We start from the raw sequence: 22,952 nt of genomic DNA, 5'->3' as shown, positions 1-22,952 counted from the left end.
ATTGGGTGGGACTGAGTGATAGGGTAATTGTGGCCCACTAAGAGGATTGGTCAGTTTTGCTATCCCCAGGCTTGAAACGAGCCACCACAGAGTTGGGAAAGAGAAGAGCCCACCACCACCACGGAAGAAGAGACCGGCAGGAGAGACTTGCAGGAGATGGTACGGTGGGCTTCCCGGCTCATGGAGCAAGAAAGCTGAGTATCTGTGAGCAGAGACAGCGCCAGATCCACGAATTTGGGAGTTTCCAACCTCCACAACCATGTGAGCCATTTCCTTTATAAGGTTAGGTTAGTGAGTTCTGTGAGACATTACAGCAAATTAGAGAACCCAAAGACAGGAGGAAGTATGCTGAGGGGAGAGGGAGTAGTTGATGTTAGAGATGATGGAGTGGGGACAGCAGCTGGGAAAAGTTGGACATTTGGGACATCCTTAACCTCTGCCTCCTAGGAACCGGCTTTGTGCTGATTCTTATAAAAAAAAATTATCCCTTTACTGTGATTCCGATTATGTCCTGATAACAAGGAGAGCGGATTCTTATTGAACCTATGTAAATAATTATATTGCCATGAAGATAAGAGTGCAAATTCCAGAGATGGCAGACAGGGAAAATAAGATATTTTAAAATGTTTCATTTTAGTTTACAAAAGCATGGTACTAAATTGTTATAGCTTAAGAGAAAAGGGGTTCCTTATATATTCAAAAAATAGAACTTTAAAACATTTTTAAAAATTTTCCAGATGAAAACCACAATCACCGCTTGTCAGATCATTCAGACTTGTGTAATTCTTGTTCTGCTCCATCTTGGGAAGTAATCTCATTAACCCATCTGCTTCTCTACAAAATTTCTAAACATCCTGACTCAGTCCACTGGTATGGTTTCAAAATTGTTTAAACAATGCCTTCAGAAGTCTCTACCCAAAAGTACTGGCTTAGCCTTTTCCCACAGGGCTCTGAGAGAGTCCTTTGTTGAAGAGGAAGCACTCTGGGATGCGTACGAATAAAACAAAAAATAAAAACTACTTGTAAATAACACAAGACTTAACATGTCTGTGGTTAATTTATTACTGATAGTTTTCAAAAGTGAAAGATCTGATAAGAGTTCATTATAAGAGTAATGCAGCCGACAAGAAAATTTGGTTGCTCCTGTGGCATGTAAAACAAGATAAAAATTCATCCAAAAAGAGTTTTAGACAAAATATCAATAAACCTTATGGTTAATCCTCTTTTCAGGGAAGAGGGGCTATTATATCTAATTTATAAAAATGGATGAACATAACCTTTACAGAAGAAGAAAAAAAAAATCTTCAGATTCAACATAGAAGACCTTGACATAATATAACATGAATATACGGAGAATATCAAGTAGAGATTTAGTCTTGGAGTTAAGTCCTAAAGCCTAGAGTAAATCTCGAACATCTGTGTATTGCTAAAACTCCAGGGATAGGTGATGTGAATCCCCAGTTGGAGACCACTTGTCTAGAGACGCCAGACTCAAAGGAGTAAAATTGCAATCAAGTTAACATTTTAAAAAGTAGCCGAAATTGTGACGGATCACACTATACTGGTGGGGTCTAATATCAGCCAAAAAACACCAGGACTGATGAGTAGAAACATATCATGAACAGCAAGTGCAAGGCAGTTCTCTAGGAACTTCTCATTTAGCGTACAATTTCTAAAATATTAATAACATTTTACCCCAGAAATTTAACCAAGAGAAGGCTGAGCATCTCTCCTGATTTGACAGCTCTCCCCATGACAGATACGAAAAAAAAAAAAATCATTTCTATCACCTCTCTTTTTTACAAAGTCAAAGAACAAATCCTTTGTGATTTTTAAGGGGCCCTCTGTAAAATCTCAAAGATACGGTTTGAGGTACAAAGATATCATTTAGGATTCAATTTTAGAAGGACAAAATATCATAAGTCAGGGAAATGACACAAGATAGGAATCGATCCTGGGTTACTGAGAAACAGCACTTAGCTTCTTATTTAACCAAATTGACAATAAAAGATTGTAATATGATTGCAAAGAACCTCGCCTCTTTCCTATATGAGAAATTTTTGTTTCCTTAAATAATCAAGGACATAATGAAGTCAATATAAACTATAGGAGGTTATTCCGGTGAGACATAGACTTTTATCCTTAGCAAAAATGCGTGCTGCTCACCTTGCTGACAATGTTCTGTCTCTGGAGCTATTGCTCCTAGTAGAGTTTGAGTCACATGTATTAATTATAACCACAGTAACTCCTATTTCACAGAGAAAACTGGGAGAGAGAATTACAAACTGTCAGACACTAGCATTTTGCAGCTAACTAGCACATCTCACAGCTTTCTGTAGCCATTGTTGTTAGTTGCCATCGAGTTGATTTGAACTCTCGGAGACCCCATGTGCCCAGGGTAAAGCTGCTCAGTAGGGTTTTCACAAGCCTGTGACCTTGCAGAAGCAGATCACCAGGCACCTCTGGGTGGGTTCGAGCCACCAACTTTTCAGCTAGTAGCTCAGCACTTAACTGCTTGTGCCACGCAGTAGTACAACTTCTCAAGATGGCAAAAGTGAACACATTAACAGACCCAGATAGATAGCCTTTCTTTAGCAGATAAAAATAAAAAGCAAAGTATATAAATCATGTTTAGTAACCCAGGAATCAGTATTCTGTTACTTTGAAATGATCTATATGTATAATGAATATCCATTAGTTAATCCAATTTAGTATTAGGCAAAAGTTTTAAGTTACCCAAAAACCCTGGAAATTACTATCTTCAAGCTGACATAATTACTGTTGAAGTACAGTTTGTCAGAAAAATGATTCAGTTTGGTTAAACACAAATTTATGTTTTTTATAAGCTTAACCATTAAGTAGAAGAAACGCTAGCTTATTCAATGAGTAAATCTGCAGAAGCTGAGGGAGAACATGCCAAGTAGAGTAAAAATCTCTGTGTATATTAACACTTAGAATTCAGAGAAGACAACTTTTTATTAAACTAGTCTTGTTTGCCAAGGATTTCCCTAATTACGTGAACTTGAATTCTTAAAACATTTCTTAGTTTTTTTAAAGAATACATTTTTCCTCTCTATTTTACATTGAAACTATAACAGATTCAGTTTCCTTAATTTCTGGGAATTGTACAAAAAAAAAATTTTTTTTTTTTGTAGGAATATTCAGTTTATATAAGTACTTGTTTATCTCTAAGCCAATCAGAATACAGCTGTTTTAAGAGACTTTATAATTTATTACATTTACATTAATTTATACCATTTGGAGGTAGGAAAATGTTACACACTCACACTGTGAGAGGTAAAGGCGTTTCTGAATTGCAGATGTGTAAACATATAGACATAAAGAATTTATAGCATGAATTCTGAAATTTCAGCCATGGGTTAAACATAAAGTTAGAAACAAAACTCACTAGTCTAGATATCCACTTCCTCATGAGCATGAAATTCTTGATTGACATTAGCTCAAAACAGATAAACAGAAAAGACTGACAAACCAGATTCTCTGTCCTCTTTCACCCAACTGAGACAAGATCTGTATAACCATTTATGGAGATAAATGGTTAATCCATTTATGGAGATCCCTAGATAGATCACATAACATAGCACCAGGAATCTGGTCACTGTTGGATCCTAAGATTGCCAATCAGGAATGGAGCACAAAGGGTTGGGAAGAGGTATCATTACCTGCGTGGTGGAGTAAGGGAAGATCCAAAGGAGAAGTTGGATCCTATCAGAGCCACAACACCAAAATGATGAAAGACAAAATGGACTCAGCAATTAAGGACATTGTAAGGGTGGAGGAGGGTATTACCTGGGAATATGGAGGGCAGGATGGTCCTTTGTGCTTAGCCCTTCCTTGGAACACAAAAGGGTAGGGGGAGTTCTTAACCATCACTGTTTTCTAGGTTCACAGGGCTCAGGTAAAGTTCAACATGTCAGAGGGAACAACCAAAAACCAAACCCAACCCACTGCTGTGGTGTGAATTTCCAACTCATAGCTATCCTGTAAGACAGAGTACAACTGCCCTATAGGATTTCCAAGGCTGTAAATCTTCACAGGAGCAGACTGCCACATCTTTCTGTGGTGGAGTGGCTGGTGGGTTTGAACCAACAACCTTTCAGTTAGCAGCCAGGCACTTTAACCACTGTGCCACCAGAGTTACTAATATTTTGTTATGTTAATAAATCACATGGGATGCACACCACATGTGAAAGCAGGATTCACAGAAAAGTTATCAAAAGTTTTATTCATAACTTTAAAATCTGTAGGTTTCTTAATACTTATTTCTGTACTAGACTGTTCAAAATTAATCAAAACTCGAAGAAATTGAATTTTAAGGTTATTCCGAGCAGTTATTGTATACACATACAGAGAGACCATTCTCCAAGCAAATGGCTTGGAGAAGGCCAGTTACAATGAAGCTTATAAAGAGAAGGGGGGGAGAAGAGTAGAAGATCAACCGTTAGCTAATCGTAACATGATTGACTGAACCCTGTCCTCTCCGGATTACTGAGATCAGTGATATCAGATCACAGTGTGATCTCTGGCCCTCAACCCACCTGCGGCATAGTTTTTTGAGATTTCAATTAAGAGATCCTAGAGTCTTTTGAAGGAGCCCAGGTGGCACAGTGGTTAAGAACTATAGCTGCTAACCAAAAGGTCAGCAGATCGAATCCACCAGCCGTTCGTTGGAAACTCTATGGGTAGTTCTATTAGAGCTGTAGGGTCACTATGAGTCTTAATCGACTTGATGGCAATGAGGTTTTCTTTGTTTGGTGGTACAGTGGTTAAAGTGATCAACTGCTAACTGAAAGGTCATCATTTCCATACCACTAGGGACTCTGCTGGTGAAAGATGTGGCAGCCTGCTTCCCTAGAACTTTACAGCCTTGGAAACCCTAAGGGGTTGCAATGAGTCAGAATTAACTCAGTGGCAGTGGGCTTAGAGTCTTTGTAGTAGGAGCCCTGACGGTGCAGTGGTTAAAGCGTTTGGCTGCTAACCAAAAGGTTGGCAGTTCAAACCCACCAGTCACTGTGGGGGAGAAAGATGTGGCAGTCTGTTTCCATAAAGACTTACAGCCTTGGAAACCCTATGGGGCAGTTCTACTGTGTCCTGTAGGATCATTGTGAGTTGGAATCAACTCAAGGGCAATGGGTTTTGATTTTAGTGTCTTTTTGCTTGCTTGCTAAAAGTGAAGAGGAAGCACTCACTGATGAAGATCAAAGACTACAGTCTTCTGTACAGATTACACCTCAACATAAAGAAAACAGAAATCCTCACAGCTGGACCAAAAAGCAACATCGTGATAAACAGAGAAAATATTGAAGTTGTCAAGGATTTCATTTTACTTGGATCTATAATCAACACCCCTAGAACCGGCAGTCAAGAAATCAAATGGCATATTGCATTGGGCAAACCTACTGCAAAAGACCTCTTTAAAGTGTTGAAAAGCAAAGATGTCGCCTTGAAGACTAAGACGTGCCTGACCCAAGCCATGGTATTTTCAGTCGCCTCATATGCATGTGAAAGCTGGACAATGAGTAAGGAAGACCGAAGAAGAAATGATGCCTTTGAATTACAGTGTTGGTGGAGAATCTTGAATGTACTGTGGATTGACAGAAGAAGGAACAAATCTGTCTTGGAAGAAGTACAGCCAGAATGCTCCTTAGAAACAAGGATAGCAAGCCTTCGTCTCTCGTACAGTGGACGTGTTACCGGGAGGGACCAGTCCCTGGACAAGGATGTCATGTTTAGTAAAGTAGAGGGTCAGTGAAAAAGAAGACCCTCAAAGAGATGGATTGGCACGGTGGCTGCAACAACGGGCTCAAACACAGCAAGAATCGTGAGGGTGGCGCAGGACCAGGCAGGGTTTTCTCCTGTCGTACACAGGACTGCTGTGAGGTGGAACCGACTGGATGGCACCTCGTGACAGTCTTCTTCATAAGGTCAGGTGGTAATGGTTTTGTTGTGACTGTTCTTTTCTGGCAGGAAAAGACAAATTTGCATTGCTTTGGAGCAGCTTCTGGTGGAAACCAAATCAATGCTTTTGCAGTTTTTGGGTCAAGTTTTTTAGGTTAACATTTGGCTGTGTTGTGTGGGTAAGAAAAACCTTAAAGTAAGATGTCTATTACTAATTTTCCTCTTTGACAAGACTAAGACGGACATCTTGTCTTGTAGGGATAATCAGCAATTGAAATTCCTTGAAGCTAAAGGAGTGGGGGAAGCCAGCGAGGAGAGAAGGATTAAGGCTAGGTCAGTGGGCCATGATTGTACAAATGAAGTGATCGCCCTCTGCGCTCCTTCCTGAGTACTGAGGTTATAAATGGGTTGAGGTACAGAAGGGAAGTCTGGATTTTATTAAAGGATAAACTTTAAAAGGATAAAATCATGACCCATATAAAATGAACACACAGCAAAGATTTTATGTAACTCATTAATTAATGAGGGGACAGGCAGGCGTTATAGCCCTTTCAAAGGAGGAGTAATAGAAAGACCAATTTAAATGGAGCAAAGGAATGTTGAAAGCAATTTACAAATAGAGACAAAAGTGGCCTGGGGCAGGGGGAGGTGCCCTCCACTAGACTATTTATTTGTATGTCTGTAGACAAGAATTGAATTGTTTGCATTGTTTTCAGTTGCCTACAATTTACAGATGTGTAAAATAGCCCGAAGGAAAGAAGGGGGAGGTGGCCTTTAAGACCAGGTCATTCCCGGAGGCTTCAGCATTCCTTTGAGAAAACCAAAGCCGGTACCCTGGAGTCCACTCAGACTCCTAGCGACCCTACCTGTCAGTCATCTCTTCTGCCTATTCTCTTCCAGGCCTGCTCTACAGCAGCTGGGTCCCTTCTCAGACACCGAGGAGCTGGTTGCCCTTTCTCTGCCTTAAAAACCGTGTCTGACCCAAAATGTCCTTTCCTTCTCCCTGCTCCTTGTCAGAGGTGTCCACAACTACCAAAAAAAAAAAACCAGAATGTCTAAATTTGCATCTAACTACAAGTACAGCTGACTCCATGGCACCTAAGGACAAGTGCATTTTGCAGATGTTTGGATTGCTTTTGGAAGCCCTGGTGGCATAGTGGTTAAGTGCTACAGCTGCTAACCAAAGGGTTGGCAGTTTGAATCCGCCAGGTGCTCCTTCGAAACTATGGGGCAGTTCTACTCTGTCCTATAGGGTCGCTATGAGTTGGAATTGACTCGACGGCACTGGGTTTGGTTTTGGTTTTTGGATTGCTTTTGCCTAATGTCTTTTCTCTTGGGATGGAATTTTTAAAGTTTTTATTTAATGTTATAATGATTATCAAGGGTTCTTTCTATTATATGATTTTAAATTGGAAATTAATCAGCAATAAAAATAATGTAATTGTACAATTTAAAGTTTATTATACCTTTGGCCTCATAACTGTTCTAGAGTAAAAATATCACAAAGTTTAGCAACGCAAACAAGGTTTTATTCGGCATATATTCAAAAAGGCAGAAGTTGGAAATCCAAGAAATATTACAGAATAACCAAGAATGGGAAGCCCTGGTGGCATAGTGGTTAAGTGCTACGGCTGCTAACCAAAGGGCTGGCAGTTCAAACCCGCCAGGCGCTCCTTGGAAACTCTATAGGGCAGTTCTACTCTGTCCTGTAGGGTCACTATGAGTTGGAATCGACTCGGTGGCACTGGGTTTGGTTTTTTGGTTTGGAAGCAAGAATGGGAACACGGACACGCATGCTGCTAAAGCCCTGTCTGCCCAAGTCTGAAGAACCTTACACGATGACTAGTATGTATTAACATTACAAAATGGGCCAAACCATCGAAAGCATCTTTTGACAGATTGGCTAAAAACTGTTAAGTCACTGTGATTCTACATTTTGAATGGTGTTTCTGACAGGTTTCAGTAATGACAGGAGGGTCTTCATTGGTCCAACAAATCTGTTTGCTAAATGCTAATAGAAAAAGGTAAGAGTGGAAAGTATGTGGGTCTTTTGTGCTGTTTTATTAGCCTTTTTTTTTTTTTTTTTTAGCTTATGTGAAAGGTTCCCTAAAAGGTGTTTTCCTAGTTATTGTTTTTATACCTCAGGGCCCAGTTGATGTGTCCTTGTGAGTCCATCTCAGCTGGGTCACATTTTAGGACAGGGAATAATGGCTCCAATATTATCTCCTAAGTCATAACAATATAACTTTAAGTTTTTATCCATAAATACGAGGTGAACAACAACAACTAGAGTGGGAATACTACAGTCCTCTAGTAGGTTGCTCTTGTAAGCTGCCATCAAATTGGCTCCTGACTCTTGGTGACCCCAAGCACAGCGGAATTGGACCATTTTTTGACCAGGGTTTGATTGGCTGATTTTTGGAAGGAGATCACCAGGCTTTTCTTCCTGGTTCGTCTCAGTCTAGGAGCTCCACTGAAACCTGTTCAGCATCATAGGCACACACAAGCCTCTACTGGCTGGGAATCCAACCAAGGCTAGCGTTCTACCACTGAATTATCACTGCGCCCACCTAGTGGGTAGAGGCCAGTAATGCTGCTAAATATCCTACTATGCACAGGACAAGACCCCTGCAACAAAGAATTATCTGGCCCAAAATACTAATACTGCCAATGGTGAGAAACTCTTGAGAGCCCATGGAAAGATGTTAGAGGAAAGCTGAAGCTTCTGATGTGAGAAAATTAAAAATAATTATATGTTCTTAAATCAGTATAGAAGGCATGCATTCCACTTTTACGGTCTTAAAAATGACGTTCTTATCACCAATTTTCCATTTAAGAAATTAAGCCATGAGCAATACTTTTAACTCGAGAGACTTAGTGATAGAGTGGCAATAGTTACTGTTCTTTGTAATTGATGAATAACACTAAAAATTAAAATTTTTTTTTTTCTGTTTCAGGTTTTACTGAAGAAACATCTTAGAAATTCATCTCACTCCCAACCTTCTTATATGATACATTTTGGAAATCAAAATGAAAGCTTTCTGTGAAGTTTTAGAACAGTTATACAAGAAGGTACTTCTTGGAGCTTCACTTGAAAATGACAGTCATGATTATATCTTTTATCTCAACCCAGCATTTCCAGACCAAGATTTCTCTACAATGACTCCCCTAAAGTGGTCAAACACCCAAGGTGTCCAAGGCACTCATCAGCCATGCTCTGTCAATTTGGCTCCCATTTCTGTAGCACTGGCATGTTTGAAGAGACCCTCTTGGATGAGCAGTTCCCGAGAAATAACGCTGCTTCAGTTAACAGTGATCAAAATGATGATAACCAGAATATTGTCTATGGAAACTGAGTTCCATACAAAGGAGAAATACAGAGTTATAATTAAAATTCTCTTAAAATCATCTGAAGTGGATTCTAAATTAGTAAGCCATTTGGTTTTTTTGTTTGTTTTTTTAAGATTTAAATTTTTTAAATAAAAGTTTGAAAAACATTTACCAATAGTTAATTAAATACTTGCTTTTCTACAGACCTGTATGTTCCAAAATTCAGATAAATTGTTATCTCACATGGCTGCAGAGTGTCTTGCATTGCTTCTGTATTTCCAGCTGAGAGAAAAGGTGAGCTAATTAATCAAATTACATTATTATTGTCCTTACAGTTTATTTAAAATTGCTCTGTCATTTGATGTTATCCTTCAAATATTTGTGTTAGTAAAATGTTTTGCTCATGTAATACACATGTAAATCCATAAAGTGGGAAAATAGAATAATATTATAGTGGCTTGTGTCAAGGGCTGGAATCTTAAATATATTGTAAGTCATTATATCAGGTTCTTAACCAAGGGGTGGGTTTTAGGGGATCAGTGCATGTCTTGAGATCAGAGATTCCACAACTTTGCTCAGATTCTCAGAGAGTAAGTAGGCCCCATTTCCCTATCTCTCTACTCCTCGGAAAAAAAAAAACAAAAAACCTCTGCTTGACACCAAGGTCATTTTCACAGATTTAATATAAATAAATTCTAAGAATGGCCCTCAGCATAATAAAAATGATACAAACAAACTCAGCTTTAGGTTTTTCTCTTGCCTCTGAATTAGTTAATAACCAAATCTATGCATCTTCTTTCAGCTATAATTGTTTATTTATTTTTGAAATAACTTTTTTTTTTTTCTGAATGCAAAAGGTGATGTTCATGGTGGAAATGGAAAAAAGTATAAAGAATAAAACAAAAATTATACATCATTCCACTACAGGCAGTCCCTGGGTTATGAAGGTTAACTTACGGACAACTTGTACTTCAGTAGTAAGAACGGACTGTCACAAAGCCTATTATATTAAAAATTTTAGCGAAATGGTTTGTCATAACGAACGCATGCGCTACTTCATGACGCTCATGAAAACATCGCATGGTTTGGAAGTGTTTCCTAAGTGTTTTATATGGATGAAAACCAAACCCACTGCTGTAGAGTCGATTCCAACTCATAGCAACCTTATAGGACAGAGGAGAACTGCCCCATGGGGTTTCCGAGAAGCAGCTGGTGGATTTGAACTCCTGACCTTTTGGTTAGCAGCCAAGCTCTTAACCACTGCGCCACAGGGCTCCTTTCTATGCGTAGAAAGGTCAAATATATACTGTATACAAACATTTGACTGACACTAAATAAGAACCCTATGTACCTGTTCCGACTTACTTACAAATTCAACTGAAAGACAGACTTAGGAACAGATCTCAGTTGTAACCCAGGGATTGCCTATACCTAGAAATGACTACTACTAATATTTTCATGTTTCCTTCTGGTCCTGTATTTCTTTGGCATATTGAATTCCTTGACTTGCAGAATATATTTCTGTTCCTTCTTGTTTTACCAAATATCATCATAACTTTTTTTGTAAGTTAATAGGCAATGTTATATAGAGTTGTGGTGTGCATAATGGCTAATTGTAAAGAAAATATTGTATCATAACTCACTACCTTTATTTTCTCACTCATAGATAACATTAAGCAATTCCTGGATTACTTTTTGCCAAAAAAATCTTTCTGAATACTCTGAAAGTAATAAGGTAGTATACTGCCTCCAGACTCTTACAGTTGTAATAAAAGAAATCTTTAAACATCCATGCTCACAAAAAACAGGTGGGAATTATTTGTTTTTTATAAATGATTGCCATTGTCTTGCTCCCAGGGAGCATTATATTTATAATGAAGATCAGACTTATTTTACAACATCTGATCTGTCCTGACGTATGACAAACTAAATAATCTCTCTCTGTGTTTTTTTGATTGAAAATACATTCTTTTTAAAGAAAAAAATTGTAAGGGAGAAAAATTAAAGCTTTTCATTGCTGTTATTCCTTGCATAGTCTGATGCTATTTATGTTTGTGAAACTGATGATAACAGTGGCTATTAGCAGTTAATCTCTGTAACCTCATTTGTTCACGTTAGAGGTAATCCCGATCTACGATTTCATCTTGTAAAATGATTAATATTTACAAAAATTGATTTGTAGAAGTGTGTCTTAGAAGCTTTTGTTTTCCCCGTTGTTTATAATTACTATTTTTATAATTCCAGAAATTCTGAAGCAGTTCCTGATGCCTTTTAATACTACTTTTGAAGTATTTTACAATTCCTTATTTTCTCAGCGTTTTGAAAACTGCCAAGAAACTTCTAAAATAATAAACAGCTTGGTGTGTTTCCTGGAGTTGCTTGAACTTCTTATAGCTTCCAGAATCTACCTCAAGTCCCATTTCACTTGCCAGAGGATTTTCTTTCTGGAACCTTCTTATGTGCTAGACGTTCTTACCTGGCCTACCCCAGCTTTCGTCAAAAGGAAGTTGATCGTGTTTGTTAAAAAGTGCCTTCTCTGTAAAGTGGGTGAAGACCTCTTCCGTGGATGTGTTCCTGTCTTACTGCCACTAGATCATCTTCTAGATGTGGACATGTTGGCTGTAGCGAACACTGTTTTGCAAGCTGTGAGTTTAGGGTGGTTGAGGACATTGTCTGTTCATGGAAAACCTTCCAGCTTTGGAGGCGATGACTTTAAGCCTGGATGTGAAAGGAACTCTGGACCAGATCATGTAATCCTTAGAGCAGCGACCTTAGTTTTAATTAAATCCTTAGAAATCAAGTTTCAAAATTGTACTTCAGCAAATGAAATTCAAGGTAATTCTCTAAAATCCTTTTTATGTAATTTGTAATTATGTACATAAGTAAAATAATTCATAATTATCAAATCTGAAGACCAGTGTAATTATAATCATAAATTCCACTGATTTGTTTAATTAAGCTGGTTATGTTTTATTAACTTCTTTTCGAAAGTAAAAAGAGAGCTAATATTACCTTAAGAAACAGCTTTGTGTGGGCTAAACTGAATTTGTGTAACATAATGAATGGCTTAGGTTAAAAAAAAAAGCAGCTGCTGTTACGCGTCACCTCACAAGAAGTGATATAAGTCGGTTCAAATTCATGTGTTTGTAGTATCTTGCTCTTATTATCGTTCGTCAAATTAGTATACCTACTAATGTGGACTAGTGATGATTAGAAATTGAAATTAATGTGTCACAAGTTACACTGACAAAGAAATTGTTGCATATAATTTCCTGGATGTTAACTCAAGTCCAAAGAAGACCACTTAAGAGTGTGACATTCAATTTAACTGTTAGGGAAAACATGTTCCCCATTTAACTTGAGAAAAACAGAGTGTCTTTAAATAAGCAGCATCAAAAGGGAAAGCTTGTTTAAATTGGAAGCACTGACTTCCCGAATTGCTTTGGGTAGCATTTCGCTTTGAAAACTACATGTTAGATAAAAACCTGTGCAGTTGTAATTTAAACACTAGGTGGCACGTTTTATATAATTCAGAGTTTTAAACTGCAGTTAAGACTCCCCAAGACCTTTTTTGTTTTTTTGCATGCATATCTTAATAGTAGTACTATTTTTTAATGCTATAAGCAAACAAACAGGACATTCTTTTTCTGATATTGCTGAAGCAGTAGTTTTTCTTTGGTTGCATCATTGCCTCTAGTAACAGATAGTTGTAGCATCCAAAGAAGAGATTTCTGTTATTATTCGTTTAGTTGTATGCTTTTATATAAATAACATAATGTAATGTCATATAATATAAATAAGAATTCAGGTTAGAGGTGATACTTTTATTTCTCAGCCATAATTACTTATTTGACATCTACTGTATTTTTATGCAGGTAACACACACGTTCTACGTCTGTTTGCCAACCTCGCCCTCCTTCTGTGAGCTATTTTCAGAAGCACTGCTATGCCAATTTTTTTTTTAAGCGTGCTATAAAAAAAATTAATATAGTGTGCTTATGAAAATGCCTCATGGGCGAATGGCAGACAAGTGTAGAAGGGATGCATTATTTGCAAAAAAACGCGGTATGTCAGATAGATGCTTTGGCTGTGCATTTTAACTGTATGCTTTTAGGCGAGCCGCGCTTCTTCTTTGAGCCTCAGTTTTTTCATTTGCAAAATCAAAATAGTCTCTAACTCGCAGAACTGTTTGAAAGTATGAACTGTGATAATGCGTTTTAAGTGCTTTATACGTTATAAATTTATATATAGACAAGGTGTTATTAATGTATTCAAGCACTGTTGCCTACATTTTGAAATTTCCATTTTTTGTAGTTGGTTTACAGAGATATATGTCCGAGTTACTGAACTTCTTAAAGCCTCACCTCCAGCCCTCTCTGCAATCGCATAGTCCATGTGAGTGGCTGTCTAGGGTCTTCATAGAACAGGACGATGACATGCTGGAGGCTGCCAAAGCGTTGCTGGGCATCTACCTGAAGTTGACCAGGTTGGTATAGTTGTACGTACTTGTACTACCTATATGCCAGGAAAGCAGGACACATTTCTAATAATGAGCTACACATATTTACTTTCCATCCTTTGGGAGGAAAAAAAAATCCCTAAAATGATTGCGGTTTCCTCATGAGTTCCAATTCCTTTCTTTAACCCTGTCTACATGAAAACAAGCTTACATTTGAGCTCTCATTATGAAAAGTTGGCTGGCTGGGCAGATTTGGGGTACTAGAACTGGACTGGGATGAGAAAACACGGGTTCTGGTTTACTGGTTTTGCCTGTGTGGTCAGGATCTTAGTGTAGTTGATGTTGAAGAACTCTTGGCATCTTTAAGACCCACTGTTGTGTACTCAGCTTCTGGAGACTTTAACTACGATTTTTACCTTTGTAAAGACGAGTGTGAACTTGTCAACACTCAAAGGAGATATTCTGGATTTTTATTTTCATTTATAGTTGAATTTGAGCTGATTATCTTCTTAAGGCCAATATCTGAAATTGGTTAGGAAGTGGTATTACTGATGACTTTTTATGCCAACCCCGTTTCTGCTTTATTAAAACATGTATTTGGGGGGGGGTATATGTTCTTGTGTCAAATATCTATAATTGGTTATGAAGTTGGTAACTGATGATGACCTTTTACACTATCTCTGCTTCTGCTTTATTAATGCCCTAGAGTATTTGCTTTATTTCCATTTCTTTCTTGGCCTGGGTCAAGGGGATTTCTCACTAATGATTGTCGGTGTGGTATTTTCTGCCAGTACTTCCTTGTATTATGACACTGTCGGCAGTGGCTGCTTTCAGACTGCAAGTGTTTGGGGCCAATTTGCAAAAGGGTTCTAATCAAGAACACAAAATTCCTGCATGTGTTTTGAATTAGGCTAAAAAATGGTCAAATACAAATTCCTCTGAAAATGCACATACCTGTTAGAGTATCTTCGTTGTCCTCACAGTTGGCTTCTTAGGCCTCCGGATGGAGGAAGCTTGTGAATTACATTCACTCTCTGTGTGAGTTTCTAACTTTCTTACTTCAGTGTGTCCAGGGAGGCATGTGCTTGTGCCATGTGTTTTGGGTTTTTTTTTATGTAATTGTATTAGTTATGATTTTTTTCGTTGTAAGTATAGAAACTCAAACTAGTCAGGGGAAAAACGGGGAGAGGGCGGCTATTGGCTTATAACTGGGAATTCCAAAGGGTTGAATTGGCATCAGGCATAATTGTGTATACAGAGGTTCAAAATCATATCATTGATTTTTTTTCTCTTTTTCTCTTTCTCTGACAGCTCTGAATTCATTCTTAGGCACGGCCACCTACAGCTCCAGGCTTATATCATTCAGCCTTACAGCTGTAATCTTTAGTGGCTCCAGTAAAAGTCTCAGGGAAGATCTGATGACCCCAGTTGGGGTCACAGATTCTTGTCAGAGCCAGTCATGTGGTCAGGAGCATGGAGTACTCTGATTGGTCAGTCTGGGTCACATGCCCACCCCTGTTGAGGGAAGTGAAGCAGGAAGAGGAAGTTAGCCCCCAGCCCCACTGTACCACATAAAATTAGTTACCTGTAAGAATGAGGAGTGACACATTGGCCATTCAGTGGTAGAATTGTCACCTTCCATGCAGGAGCTCCAGGTTCATTTCCTGGCCAGTGCGCCAAATGCATTGCTACCACCTGCCTGTCGTTGGAGGCCTGCGTGTTGCTGGGATGCTGCATGGGTTCAGAGGAGCTTACAGCCTAAGATGGACTAGGAAGAAAGACCTGGCAGTTTATCTCCAAAGATCAGCCAATGAGAACCCTGTGGATCACAATGGTTCAATTCACAGCCGGTCGTGGGGATGGCGCAGAACTGGGCAGTGTTTTGTTCCCTTGTCCATGGAGTAGCCATGAGTCAGGGGCTGAGGTAGCTAAAAACAAGAATGAGGAATTCTGCTGTCAAGAGAAGGGATGACATTGGACATTTGTTAGGTAGACAAAAACTCAGTGGACTTCTTTTGCTTTATTGAATCAGATTTATTTAGAGTTTGTGGAGAAAGGAAGTGGTTTTGAATTTTTTTTGTTTTTCTTTTTAAAGAATGAGTAGATTGAAAAGTAATTAATGGGTGAATTATATGGTATGTGAATTGTATCTGGTAAGGGTGTTATTTAATAAAATTAACTAATGTGGGCTGTCTATTATCTTTACTTTCAGAGAATGTTGTGAAGCTACTGAAAGCTCGGCCCAAGAAAAAGAAATACGGAATCGCCACACACATGAGAATGGCTATAATCCTCATTGTGTTTTCTTATTCTTCTTAAAAAATATAGGATTTGATTCTACAGTTCTTCTGGATTTTTTGATTTCATCAGAAACTTGTTTTCTTGAATATTTTGTTAGGTACTTAAAATTACTACAGAAAGACTGGCATGATTTTTTTACCATTTGTAAGTGCTTTGATGCAGCTGAATTAAAAGATGGCATAAGTCTTCGTGGTTGTATCCCCTCACCTGTCCAAGACAGAAGCACCAACCAAACAGAACCACATTATCGGTCTGCTCTTGGTAGTCACACAGATGCCTATGCTCGGATCTCCTGGGCTTCCGATGCTTCTTCCGAACCCCTTAAGAGGCAACATGACTTCCAGGCCATGATGTCCAAGGAGACTCACTCCAGGCTTCAGGCTGCTAGTCTGTCTTCCTCCCCAGCTTCTCAAAGTTTGGTAAATTATGACAGCTCTGATGATTCTGAGGTGGAACTCACAGACCCGTGTTTAGCAAGCAGTAAGCAGACATCTTTACACCAAGAAGCAATTAAGAAGATTCAGGACACATCTGGAACAAGTAGGAGTGAGAAAGAGCTGACCCTAGGGCCTCAGCCAAGGCCTGTGGTTCCAAAAGAACCTAATTCTTCCTTCTCCGTTGATTGCCAAGTAGCCCTAAATAGCACTGTCTCTCAAGTGGGGATATCTTATAGAACAGTTAAATGCTTTGAAGAGCTGCAAGGTGCCATTGACCGTTTGCAGAAGAAAAATCTTTTCCCATATAATCCAACAGCACTTTTGAAGTTGCTAAAGCCTATTGAGACACTATGTAAGAGTATGAGCCCTTTGTAAAACAGTAGCATTTTATTTCTAGGAACTGTTTTCCCTTAATGTACAATTTGCCTCAATGAGGTCATAGTTTAAAAAAAAAAAAAAAAACTCAAAGGGTTTTTTCTTTTTGCCTGCAAAAAGATTCATCAAACGACAAGTCACTTGAGAACAGGTATATACCACTTGAAATTTATGGTTGTTCAGACTTACACAGAGTTGGGATGGTTATTATCTTCCCCTGAGGTATTTAAATGTGATGTGTAAAAAAAGTTAAGATCCTAGCTGTTTTTTTTTTTTTTTTTTTTAAGAGAGGTGATTAGGTCTATGTACATGGTCTGTTCTATGAACATGGAGGCTATTTTTTAAATAAATGTAAATCACTAGGTGATTTTTCTATTTCGATTTTTATATGAATAATTATCTTCTTGAGGGGAGGCAGTAAACTCAAGTTTTGCTATGTTTATTGGGTTTGTGTAGTATGGGCAGCAATGGTGGTATTCTGGTAAATCTATCATTAAAGCACTCTGAAATGCTGTCCTTGAAGTATTTTTTTAATTATCCTTTTGTAGAGAAATAAAAGAACTGAACCTGTCAAACTTTAAAATATGTTTTAAAGCTATAGTAATCAAAACAGTTTAATACTCAAATAGAGAATTGCTAATTAAAGTAACAGCGAATGACAGAAGTTAAAACTTTTGGTAATACACTGTTGGTAGAGATTATACATTGGTGATGTTTCTACCATAATTTAAGAAGCACATATTCCTTTATGTAGAATTCCACTTAGAGGAATTCTACATAAAGGAATTGGAAGAATGTAAATTGGAAGATGTTCAGTGCCAAAAAACTAGAAATATGTGGTTAAGGCAATGATAATCTGTTTACCCAGTGGAATACTATATAGCTGTGAAATGAACGAGGTGTATCCACGTTTGTGGATATGAAACAATCTTCAGTAAAAACAAAAGTGAATAATTGGACTCCCATTTGTTTAAGAAAAGTGGGGGTGGGGGTGCACGGAAGAAATGTATACACAGGCTCACACATTCATATACTTACATAGGTGCTTTTTTTTTCCTTTCTTTATTGTAAAAGTATAGATAACAGTATTTGCCAATTCAGCATCTTTCACAGGGACGATTCAGCGACATCAGTTATATCAGTCACGTTGTGTAATACATATGCTGTTGTGTGTGCCTCAACTATGTACAGAAGAATATTTAAGAAATTCCTATTTAGAAATTACCTTAAGAGACAAGTCTGAAGATTCGACTTTGCATTTATACAGTTCCCAGGGGGATTGGTTCCAAGGCCTCTGCCCGTACCAAAATCTGAGGATGCTCAAGTCCCTTATAGAAAATGTCCTATTTTCACATAATCTACCGCACATCCTCCCTTATATCATCTTTTAAATCATCTCTAGATACTTATAATACCTAATACAAAGTAAACATTACAGTGCTTACACTTAACACTTAATGCTTCCTCAGTCTTTGCGAGCACTGTGTCAGGAACCAGAGGGACCATTTTGCCGCTGTAGGGGCAGCACTGACACTTAAAGGAATTTCAGCTTCTTTCTGCTTTATTGTCTGATTGTGAGATTCATTCTTACGTATCTTATGGCCCACTTCGGCAAACAACGTGCCACTTTTCAAAAGATCTAAGGTTTTAATTTCCTCATCAAAAGATAGCATGTTATGCCCTCCCTTAGCCTTTGAAGACTTGTTTTGACCACTTAATTGCTTTTTAGGAGCCATTTTTTCACAGAAACAAAAAGTGCACAAAACATAAGTAGCGAACCAACGAGATTCGAGGCTAACAATGCTCAAACGATGAGTGCTGGAGAGAGACAAGATCTGTGAAATGGTGGGAGGCTACAGCAGGGGTGCCCACACCTCTTCATTCTCAGTGCACTCAGCGTACTGCTGGGCGCAACAAATTCAAGTTAATCCTCCTTGGCACTCTTTTTTCTCCGAATATTTTCCATCCGTGGTTGTTTGAGTCCGCGGATAGGGCACCAACCTATATGGAGGGCCGACTGTATATCCTTTTGTACTGTATGTTTTTAACTGGGTACGTACGTTTTCTTAATTAAAACAATTTTAAGAAAATAAAAGTTCTTTGTGTCCTTAAGGGTACATGAATTTTAACGCATTAAAATTCATGCTTATGCAGATGTGCTTTTGAGCTGTGTTTCTCTATAATGATAATAAAGAACCTTCAGCCCCTTGTTAGATCTGAAAAAAAAAAGCATTCTTACATGTATGCTAAGTGCTGGTATTTCAGCACATCTACATATATAACTGACTCTTGAGTATAAGCCAACTCATCACACACCAAGCCCCTTGGTTGGTGAAGGTGATTGACATTGGCTTTGCAGTGACTGTCCTTGGCCTTTCAGAGTATCCAAGGGCTGTTCTCAGAGTTGGGCAGAAAAGGAGCATGTGACAAGTGACATTTGCATAGTGAGTTCCCAGTGTGTCCCCAACAGTCATAACTACCCTTCTCCAAGTAAAAGTCCGTGTGACTCCAAGTGAGCAAAATGTATCGTGAATCTATTCTTTTTAACATGGAATTATAACAGATACAGAAAAACATAAGTACACAGCTTGATGAATTTTCACAAACAACACAACCGTATGATCAGTACCCAAACCAAGAAACCATGTTAGTGGCATCCCAGAAGTCCCCATTGTGTCCCCTTGCAGTCCCTATCCACCCCAAAGGTAACCTTAACCTGATTTGAGACAGCATAGATTAGTTTGCTGGACTTTCTTTTACATGAATGGAATAATAGTGTGTATTCTTACGGGCACTTCACTAAAGAAGACATTCAGGTAGCTAACAGATACATGAGGAAATGATCACGATCATTAGCCGTTAGAGAAATCCAAATCAAAACTACAATGAGATTCCATCTCCAATAAGGCTGGCATTAATCCAAAAAACACAAAATAATAAATGCTAGTAGGTTGTGGAGAGACTGGAACACTTATACACTGCTGGTGGAAATGTAAAATGGTACAACCACTTTGGAAATCGATTTGGCCCTTCCTTAAAAAAACAGAAATAGAGCTACCATATTATCCAGCAATCCTACTCCTTGAAATATATCCTAGAGAGATAAGAGCCTTTACACGAACAGATATGTACACACCCATGTTCATTGCAGCACTGTTTGCAATAGCAAAAAGATGGAAGCAACCAAGGTGCCCATCAATGGATGAATGGATAAATAAATTATAGTATAGTCACACAATGGAATGTTACGCATTGATAAAGAACAATGATGAATCCGTGAAATATTTTGTAACATGGAGGAATCTGGAAGGCATTATGCTGAGTGAAATTAGCTGCAAAAGGACAAAAATTGTATGAGATCACTATCATAAGAACTGGAGAAATAGTTTAAACAGAGAAGAAAATATTCTTTGATGGTTACGAGAGTGGGGAGAGAGGGAGGAAGAGGGGTTTTCACTAATTAGATAGTAGATGAAAACTATTTTAGGTGAAGGGAAAGACAACACAATGCAGGAGAGGTCATCACAACTGGACTAAACCGAAAGCAAAGAAGTTTCCTGAATAAACTGAATGCTTCGAAGGCCAGTGTAGCAGGGTTGGGGATTTGGGGACCATGGTTTCAGGGGACATCTAAGTCAATTGGCATAATAAAATCTACTAAGAAAACATTCTGCATCCCACTTTGGAGAGTGGTGTCTGGGGTCTTAAACACTAGGAAGCAGCCATCTAAGATGCACCAATTGGTCTCAACCCACCTGAAGCAAAGGAGAATGAAGAACACCAAAGGCAAATGGTAATTATGAGCCCAAGAAATAGAAAAAAAAACCCACTGCCATTGAGTCAATTCCAAGTCATAGTGACCCTATAGGACAGAGTAGAACTGCCCAATAGAGTCTCCAAGGAGCGCCTGGCAGATTTGAACTGCCGACCTCTTGGTTAGCAGCCGTAGCACTTAACCACTATGCCACCAGGGTTTCCCAAGAGATAGAAAGGGCCACATAATCCAGAGAGCACATCAGCCTGAGACCAGAAGAACTAGATGGTGCCCGGGTACAACTGATGAGTGCCCTGACAGGGAACACAACAGAGAACCCCTGAGGGAGCAGGAGAGCAGTGAGATGCAGACCACAAATTCTCGTAAAAAGACCAGGCTGAATGGTCTGACAGAGACTAGAAGGACCCCGGAGGTCATAGTCCTCAGACCTTCTGTTAGCCCAAGACAGGAACCATTCCCAAAGCCAACTTTTCAGATAGGGATTGGACTGGACTATGGGATAGAAAATGATACTGGCGAAGAGTGAGCTTCTTGAATCAAGTAGACACACAAGACTACGTGGGTATCTCCTGTCTGGTTACTTTTGACTATCATCTGTGGCACACCTGGTGTGCCAATATGGTGCAAAGTACAAACACTGGTCAAAACAAAGTACGGACCCAAACAGGGTATGCAGAGCCTTGTGCAATTGGCTGCAATTTGGTCCTCTTGCCTCACCTGTAGTTCTCCCCACCCACTGTCCTTAGTAGCACAACCTTTTCCCCTTATTTATTCACTTATCAGGAGCCATGGTGGCACACTGGCTAAGATCTTGGCTGCTAATCAAAAGGTTGGCATATCGAATCCGCCAGCTGCTCCTTGGAAACCCTATGGCACAGTTCTACTCTGTCCTATAGGCTCACTATGAGTCGGGATAGACTTGACGACAGAAAGTTTTCCTTATTGAGCCCCATCTTAAATGTTAGATCTGAATAGACATATGCACACCCATGTTCATTGCAGTCTTGTTCACAATAGCAAAAAAGATGGAAACAACCTAGATACCTATCAACAGGTGAATAAACTGTGGTACATACACACAATGAAGTATTACGAACAATAAAGAACACCGGTGAATCTGTGAAGCATCTCATAACATGGATACATCTGGAGGGCATTATGCTAAGTGAAATAAGTAAGTCAATCACAAAAGGACAAATATTGTATGAGAGTACTACTGTAAAAACTCATGAAAAGGTTTACATACAAAAAGAAACAATCTTTGATGGCTACGAGGAAGGGGAGGAGTGGAGATGGAAAAACACTTAATAGATAAGTGGTAACTTTGGTGAAGGCAGTACACAATACTGGGGAAGTCAGCACAACTTGTACAAAGGTAAGGTCATGGAAGCTCCATGGACACATCCAAGCTCCCTGAGGGACAGAATTGCTGGGCTGAGGGCTGTGGGGACCATGGTCTCGGGGAACATCTAGCTCAACTGGCATAACATAGTTTATAAAGAAAACGTTCTAAATTCTACCATGGTGAGTAGCATCTGGAGTCTTAAAAGCTTGTGAGCTGCCATCTGAGATACTCCACTGGTCTCACCACTTCGGGAGCAAGGAAAACTAAAGATACAAGGGAAAGATTAGTCCAAAAGACTAACGGACCACACCTACCATGGCCTCGGCCAGACTGAGTCCAGTAAAACTAGATGGTGCCCGGCTACCACCACTGACAGGGATCACAGTAGAGGGTCCCGGTCAGAGGTGGAAAAAAATATAGAACAGAATTCTAACTCAAAAAGAAAGACCAGACTTGCTGGCCTGAAGGAGACTGAAGAAACCCTGAGAGTATGGTCCCCAGACACCCTTTCAGCTCAGTAATGAGGTCACTCCTGAGGTTCATCCTTCAGCGAAAGATTAAACAGGCCCATGGAACAAAACAAGACTAAAGGGGCACAGCGGCCTGGGGCAGGGACTGGAAGTCAGGAGGGAACAGGAAAGCTGGTAATAGGAGCCCAGGGTTGAGAAAGGAGAGTGTTGACATATTGTGGGGGTGTTAACCAATGTCATAAAACAATATGTGTACTAACCGTTTAATGAGAAACTAGTTTGTTCTGTAAACCTTCATCTAAAGTACAATAAAATTTTTTAAAAAGTAATTAAAAAAATGTTAAATCTGTGAAGCATTCCCCATCTGCTCGAAACCATTCAATCTTATATACTTTGCATTCTCTGCACTTGGCTCATTCCCATATTATAGCATTTGACACATTATGTATTAATCATTGGTCAACAGTTTTTCTTCTTTCCCAAGCTCCTTGAGAGTAAGAATTGTCACATCCTTTATCCATTGTCTGCACCAGACAGCACC

At 39.0% G+C, this 22,952-nt stretch overlaps 1 protein-coding gene across 5 annotated transcripts in view; it reads left to right on the top strand.

The window, feature by feature from the left end:
- LINS1 (lines homolog 1) overlaps positions 1–18,875 on the top strand; it is a 42,367-nt gene extending 23,492 nt beyond the window's left edge. For 3 of the 5 annotated variants that reach the window (XM_049905490.1, XM_049905488.1, XM_049905487.1), the window contains exons 2-7: positions 8,877–9,348; positions 9,454–9,543; positions 10,916–11,057; positions 11,494–12,084; positions 13,564–13,735; positions 15,921–18,875. In XM_049905490.1, the coding sequence (XP_049761447.1) occupies positions 8,950–9,348; positions 9,454–9,543; positions 10,916–11,057; positions 11,494–12,084; positions 13,564–13,735; positions 15,921–16,821 (2,295 nt within the window). In that variant the 5' untranslated portion in view covers positions 8,877–8,949 and the 3' untranslated portion in view covers positions 16,822–18,875. Of the gene's footprint in view, positions 1–4,286; positions 5,946–8,876; positions 9,349–9,453; positions 9,544–10,915; positions 11,058–11,493; positions 12,085–13,563; positions 13,736–15,920 lie in introns of those variants that run through there. The other 2 variants (XM_049905489.1, XM_049905491.1) reach the window with 2 other exon arrangements.
- The last annotated feature ends 4,077 nt before the right edge of the window (positions 18,876–22,952 follow it).

Source organism: Elephas maximus, chromosome 13 (assembly GCF_024166365.1).
Source record: "Elephas maximus indicus isolate mEleMax1 chromosome 13, mEleMax1 primary haplotype, whole genome shotgun sequence".
In the NCBI taxonomy this organism is placed as follows: domain Eukaryota; kingdom Metazoa; phylum Chordata; class Mammalia; order Proboscidea; family Elephantidae; genus Elephas; species Elephas maximus.
The sequence above is the reverse complement of the archived record's forward strand: the minus strand, read 5'-3'. Positions and strand labels throughout refer to the sequence as shown.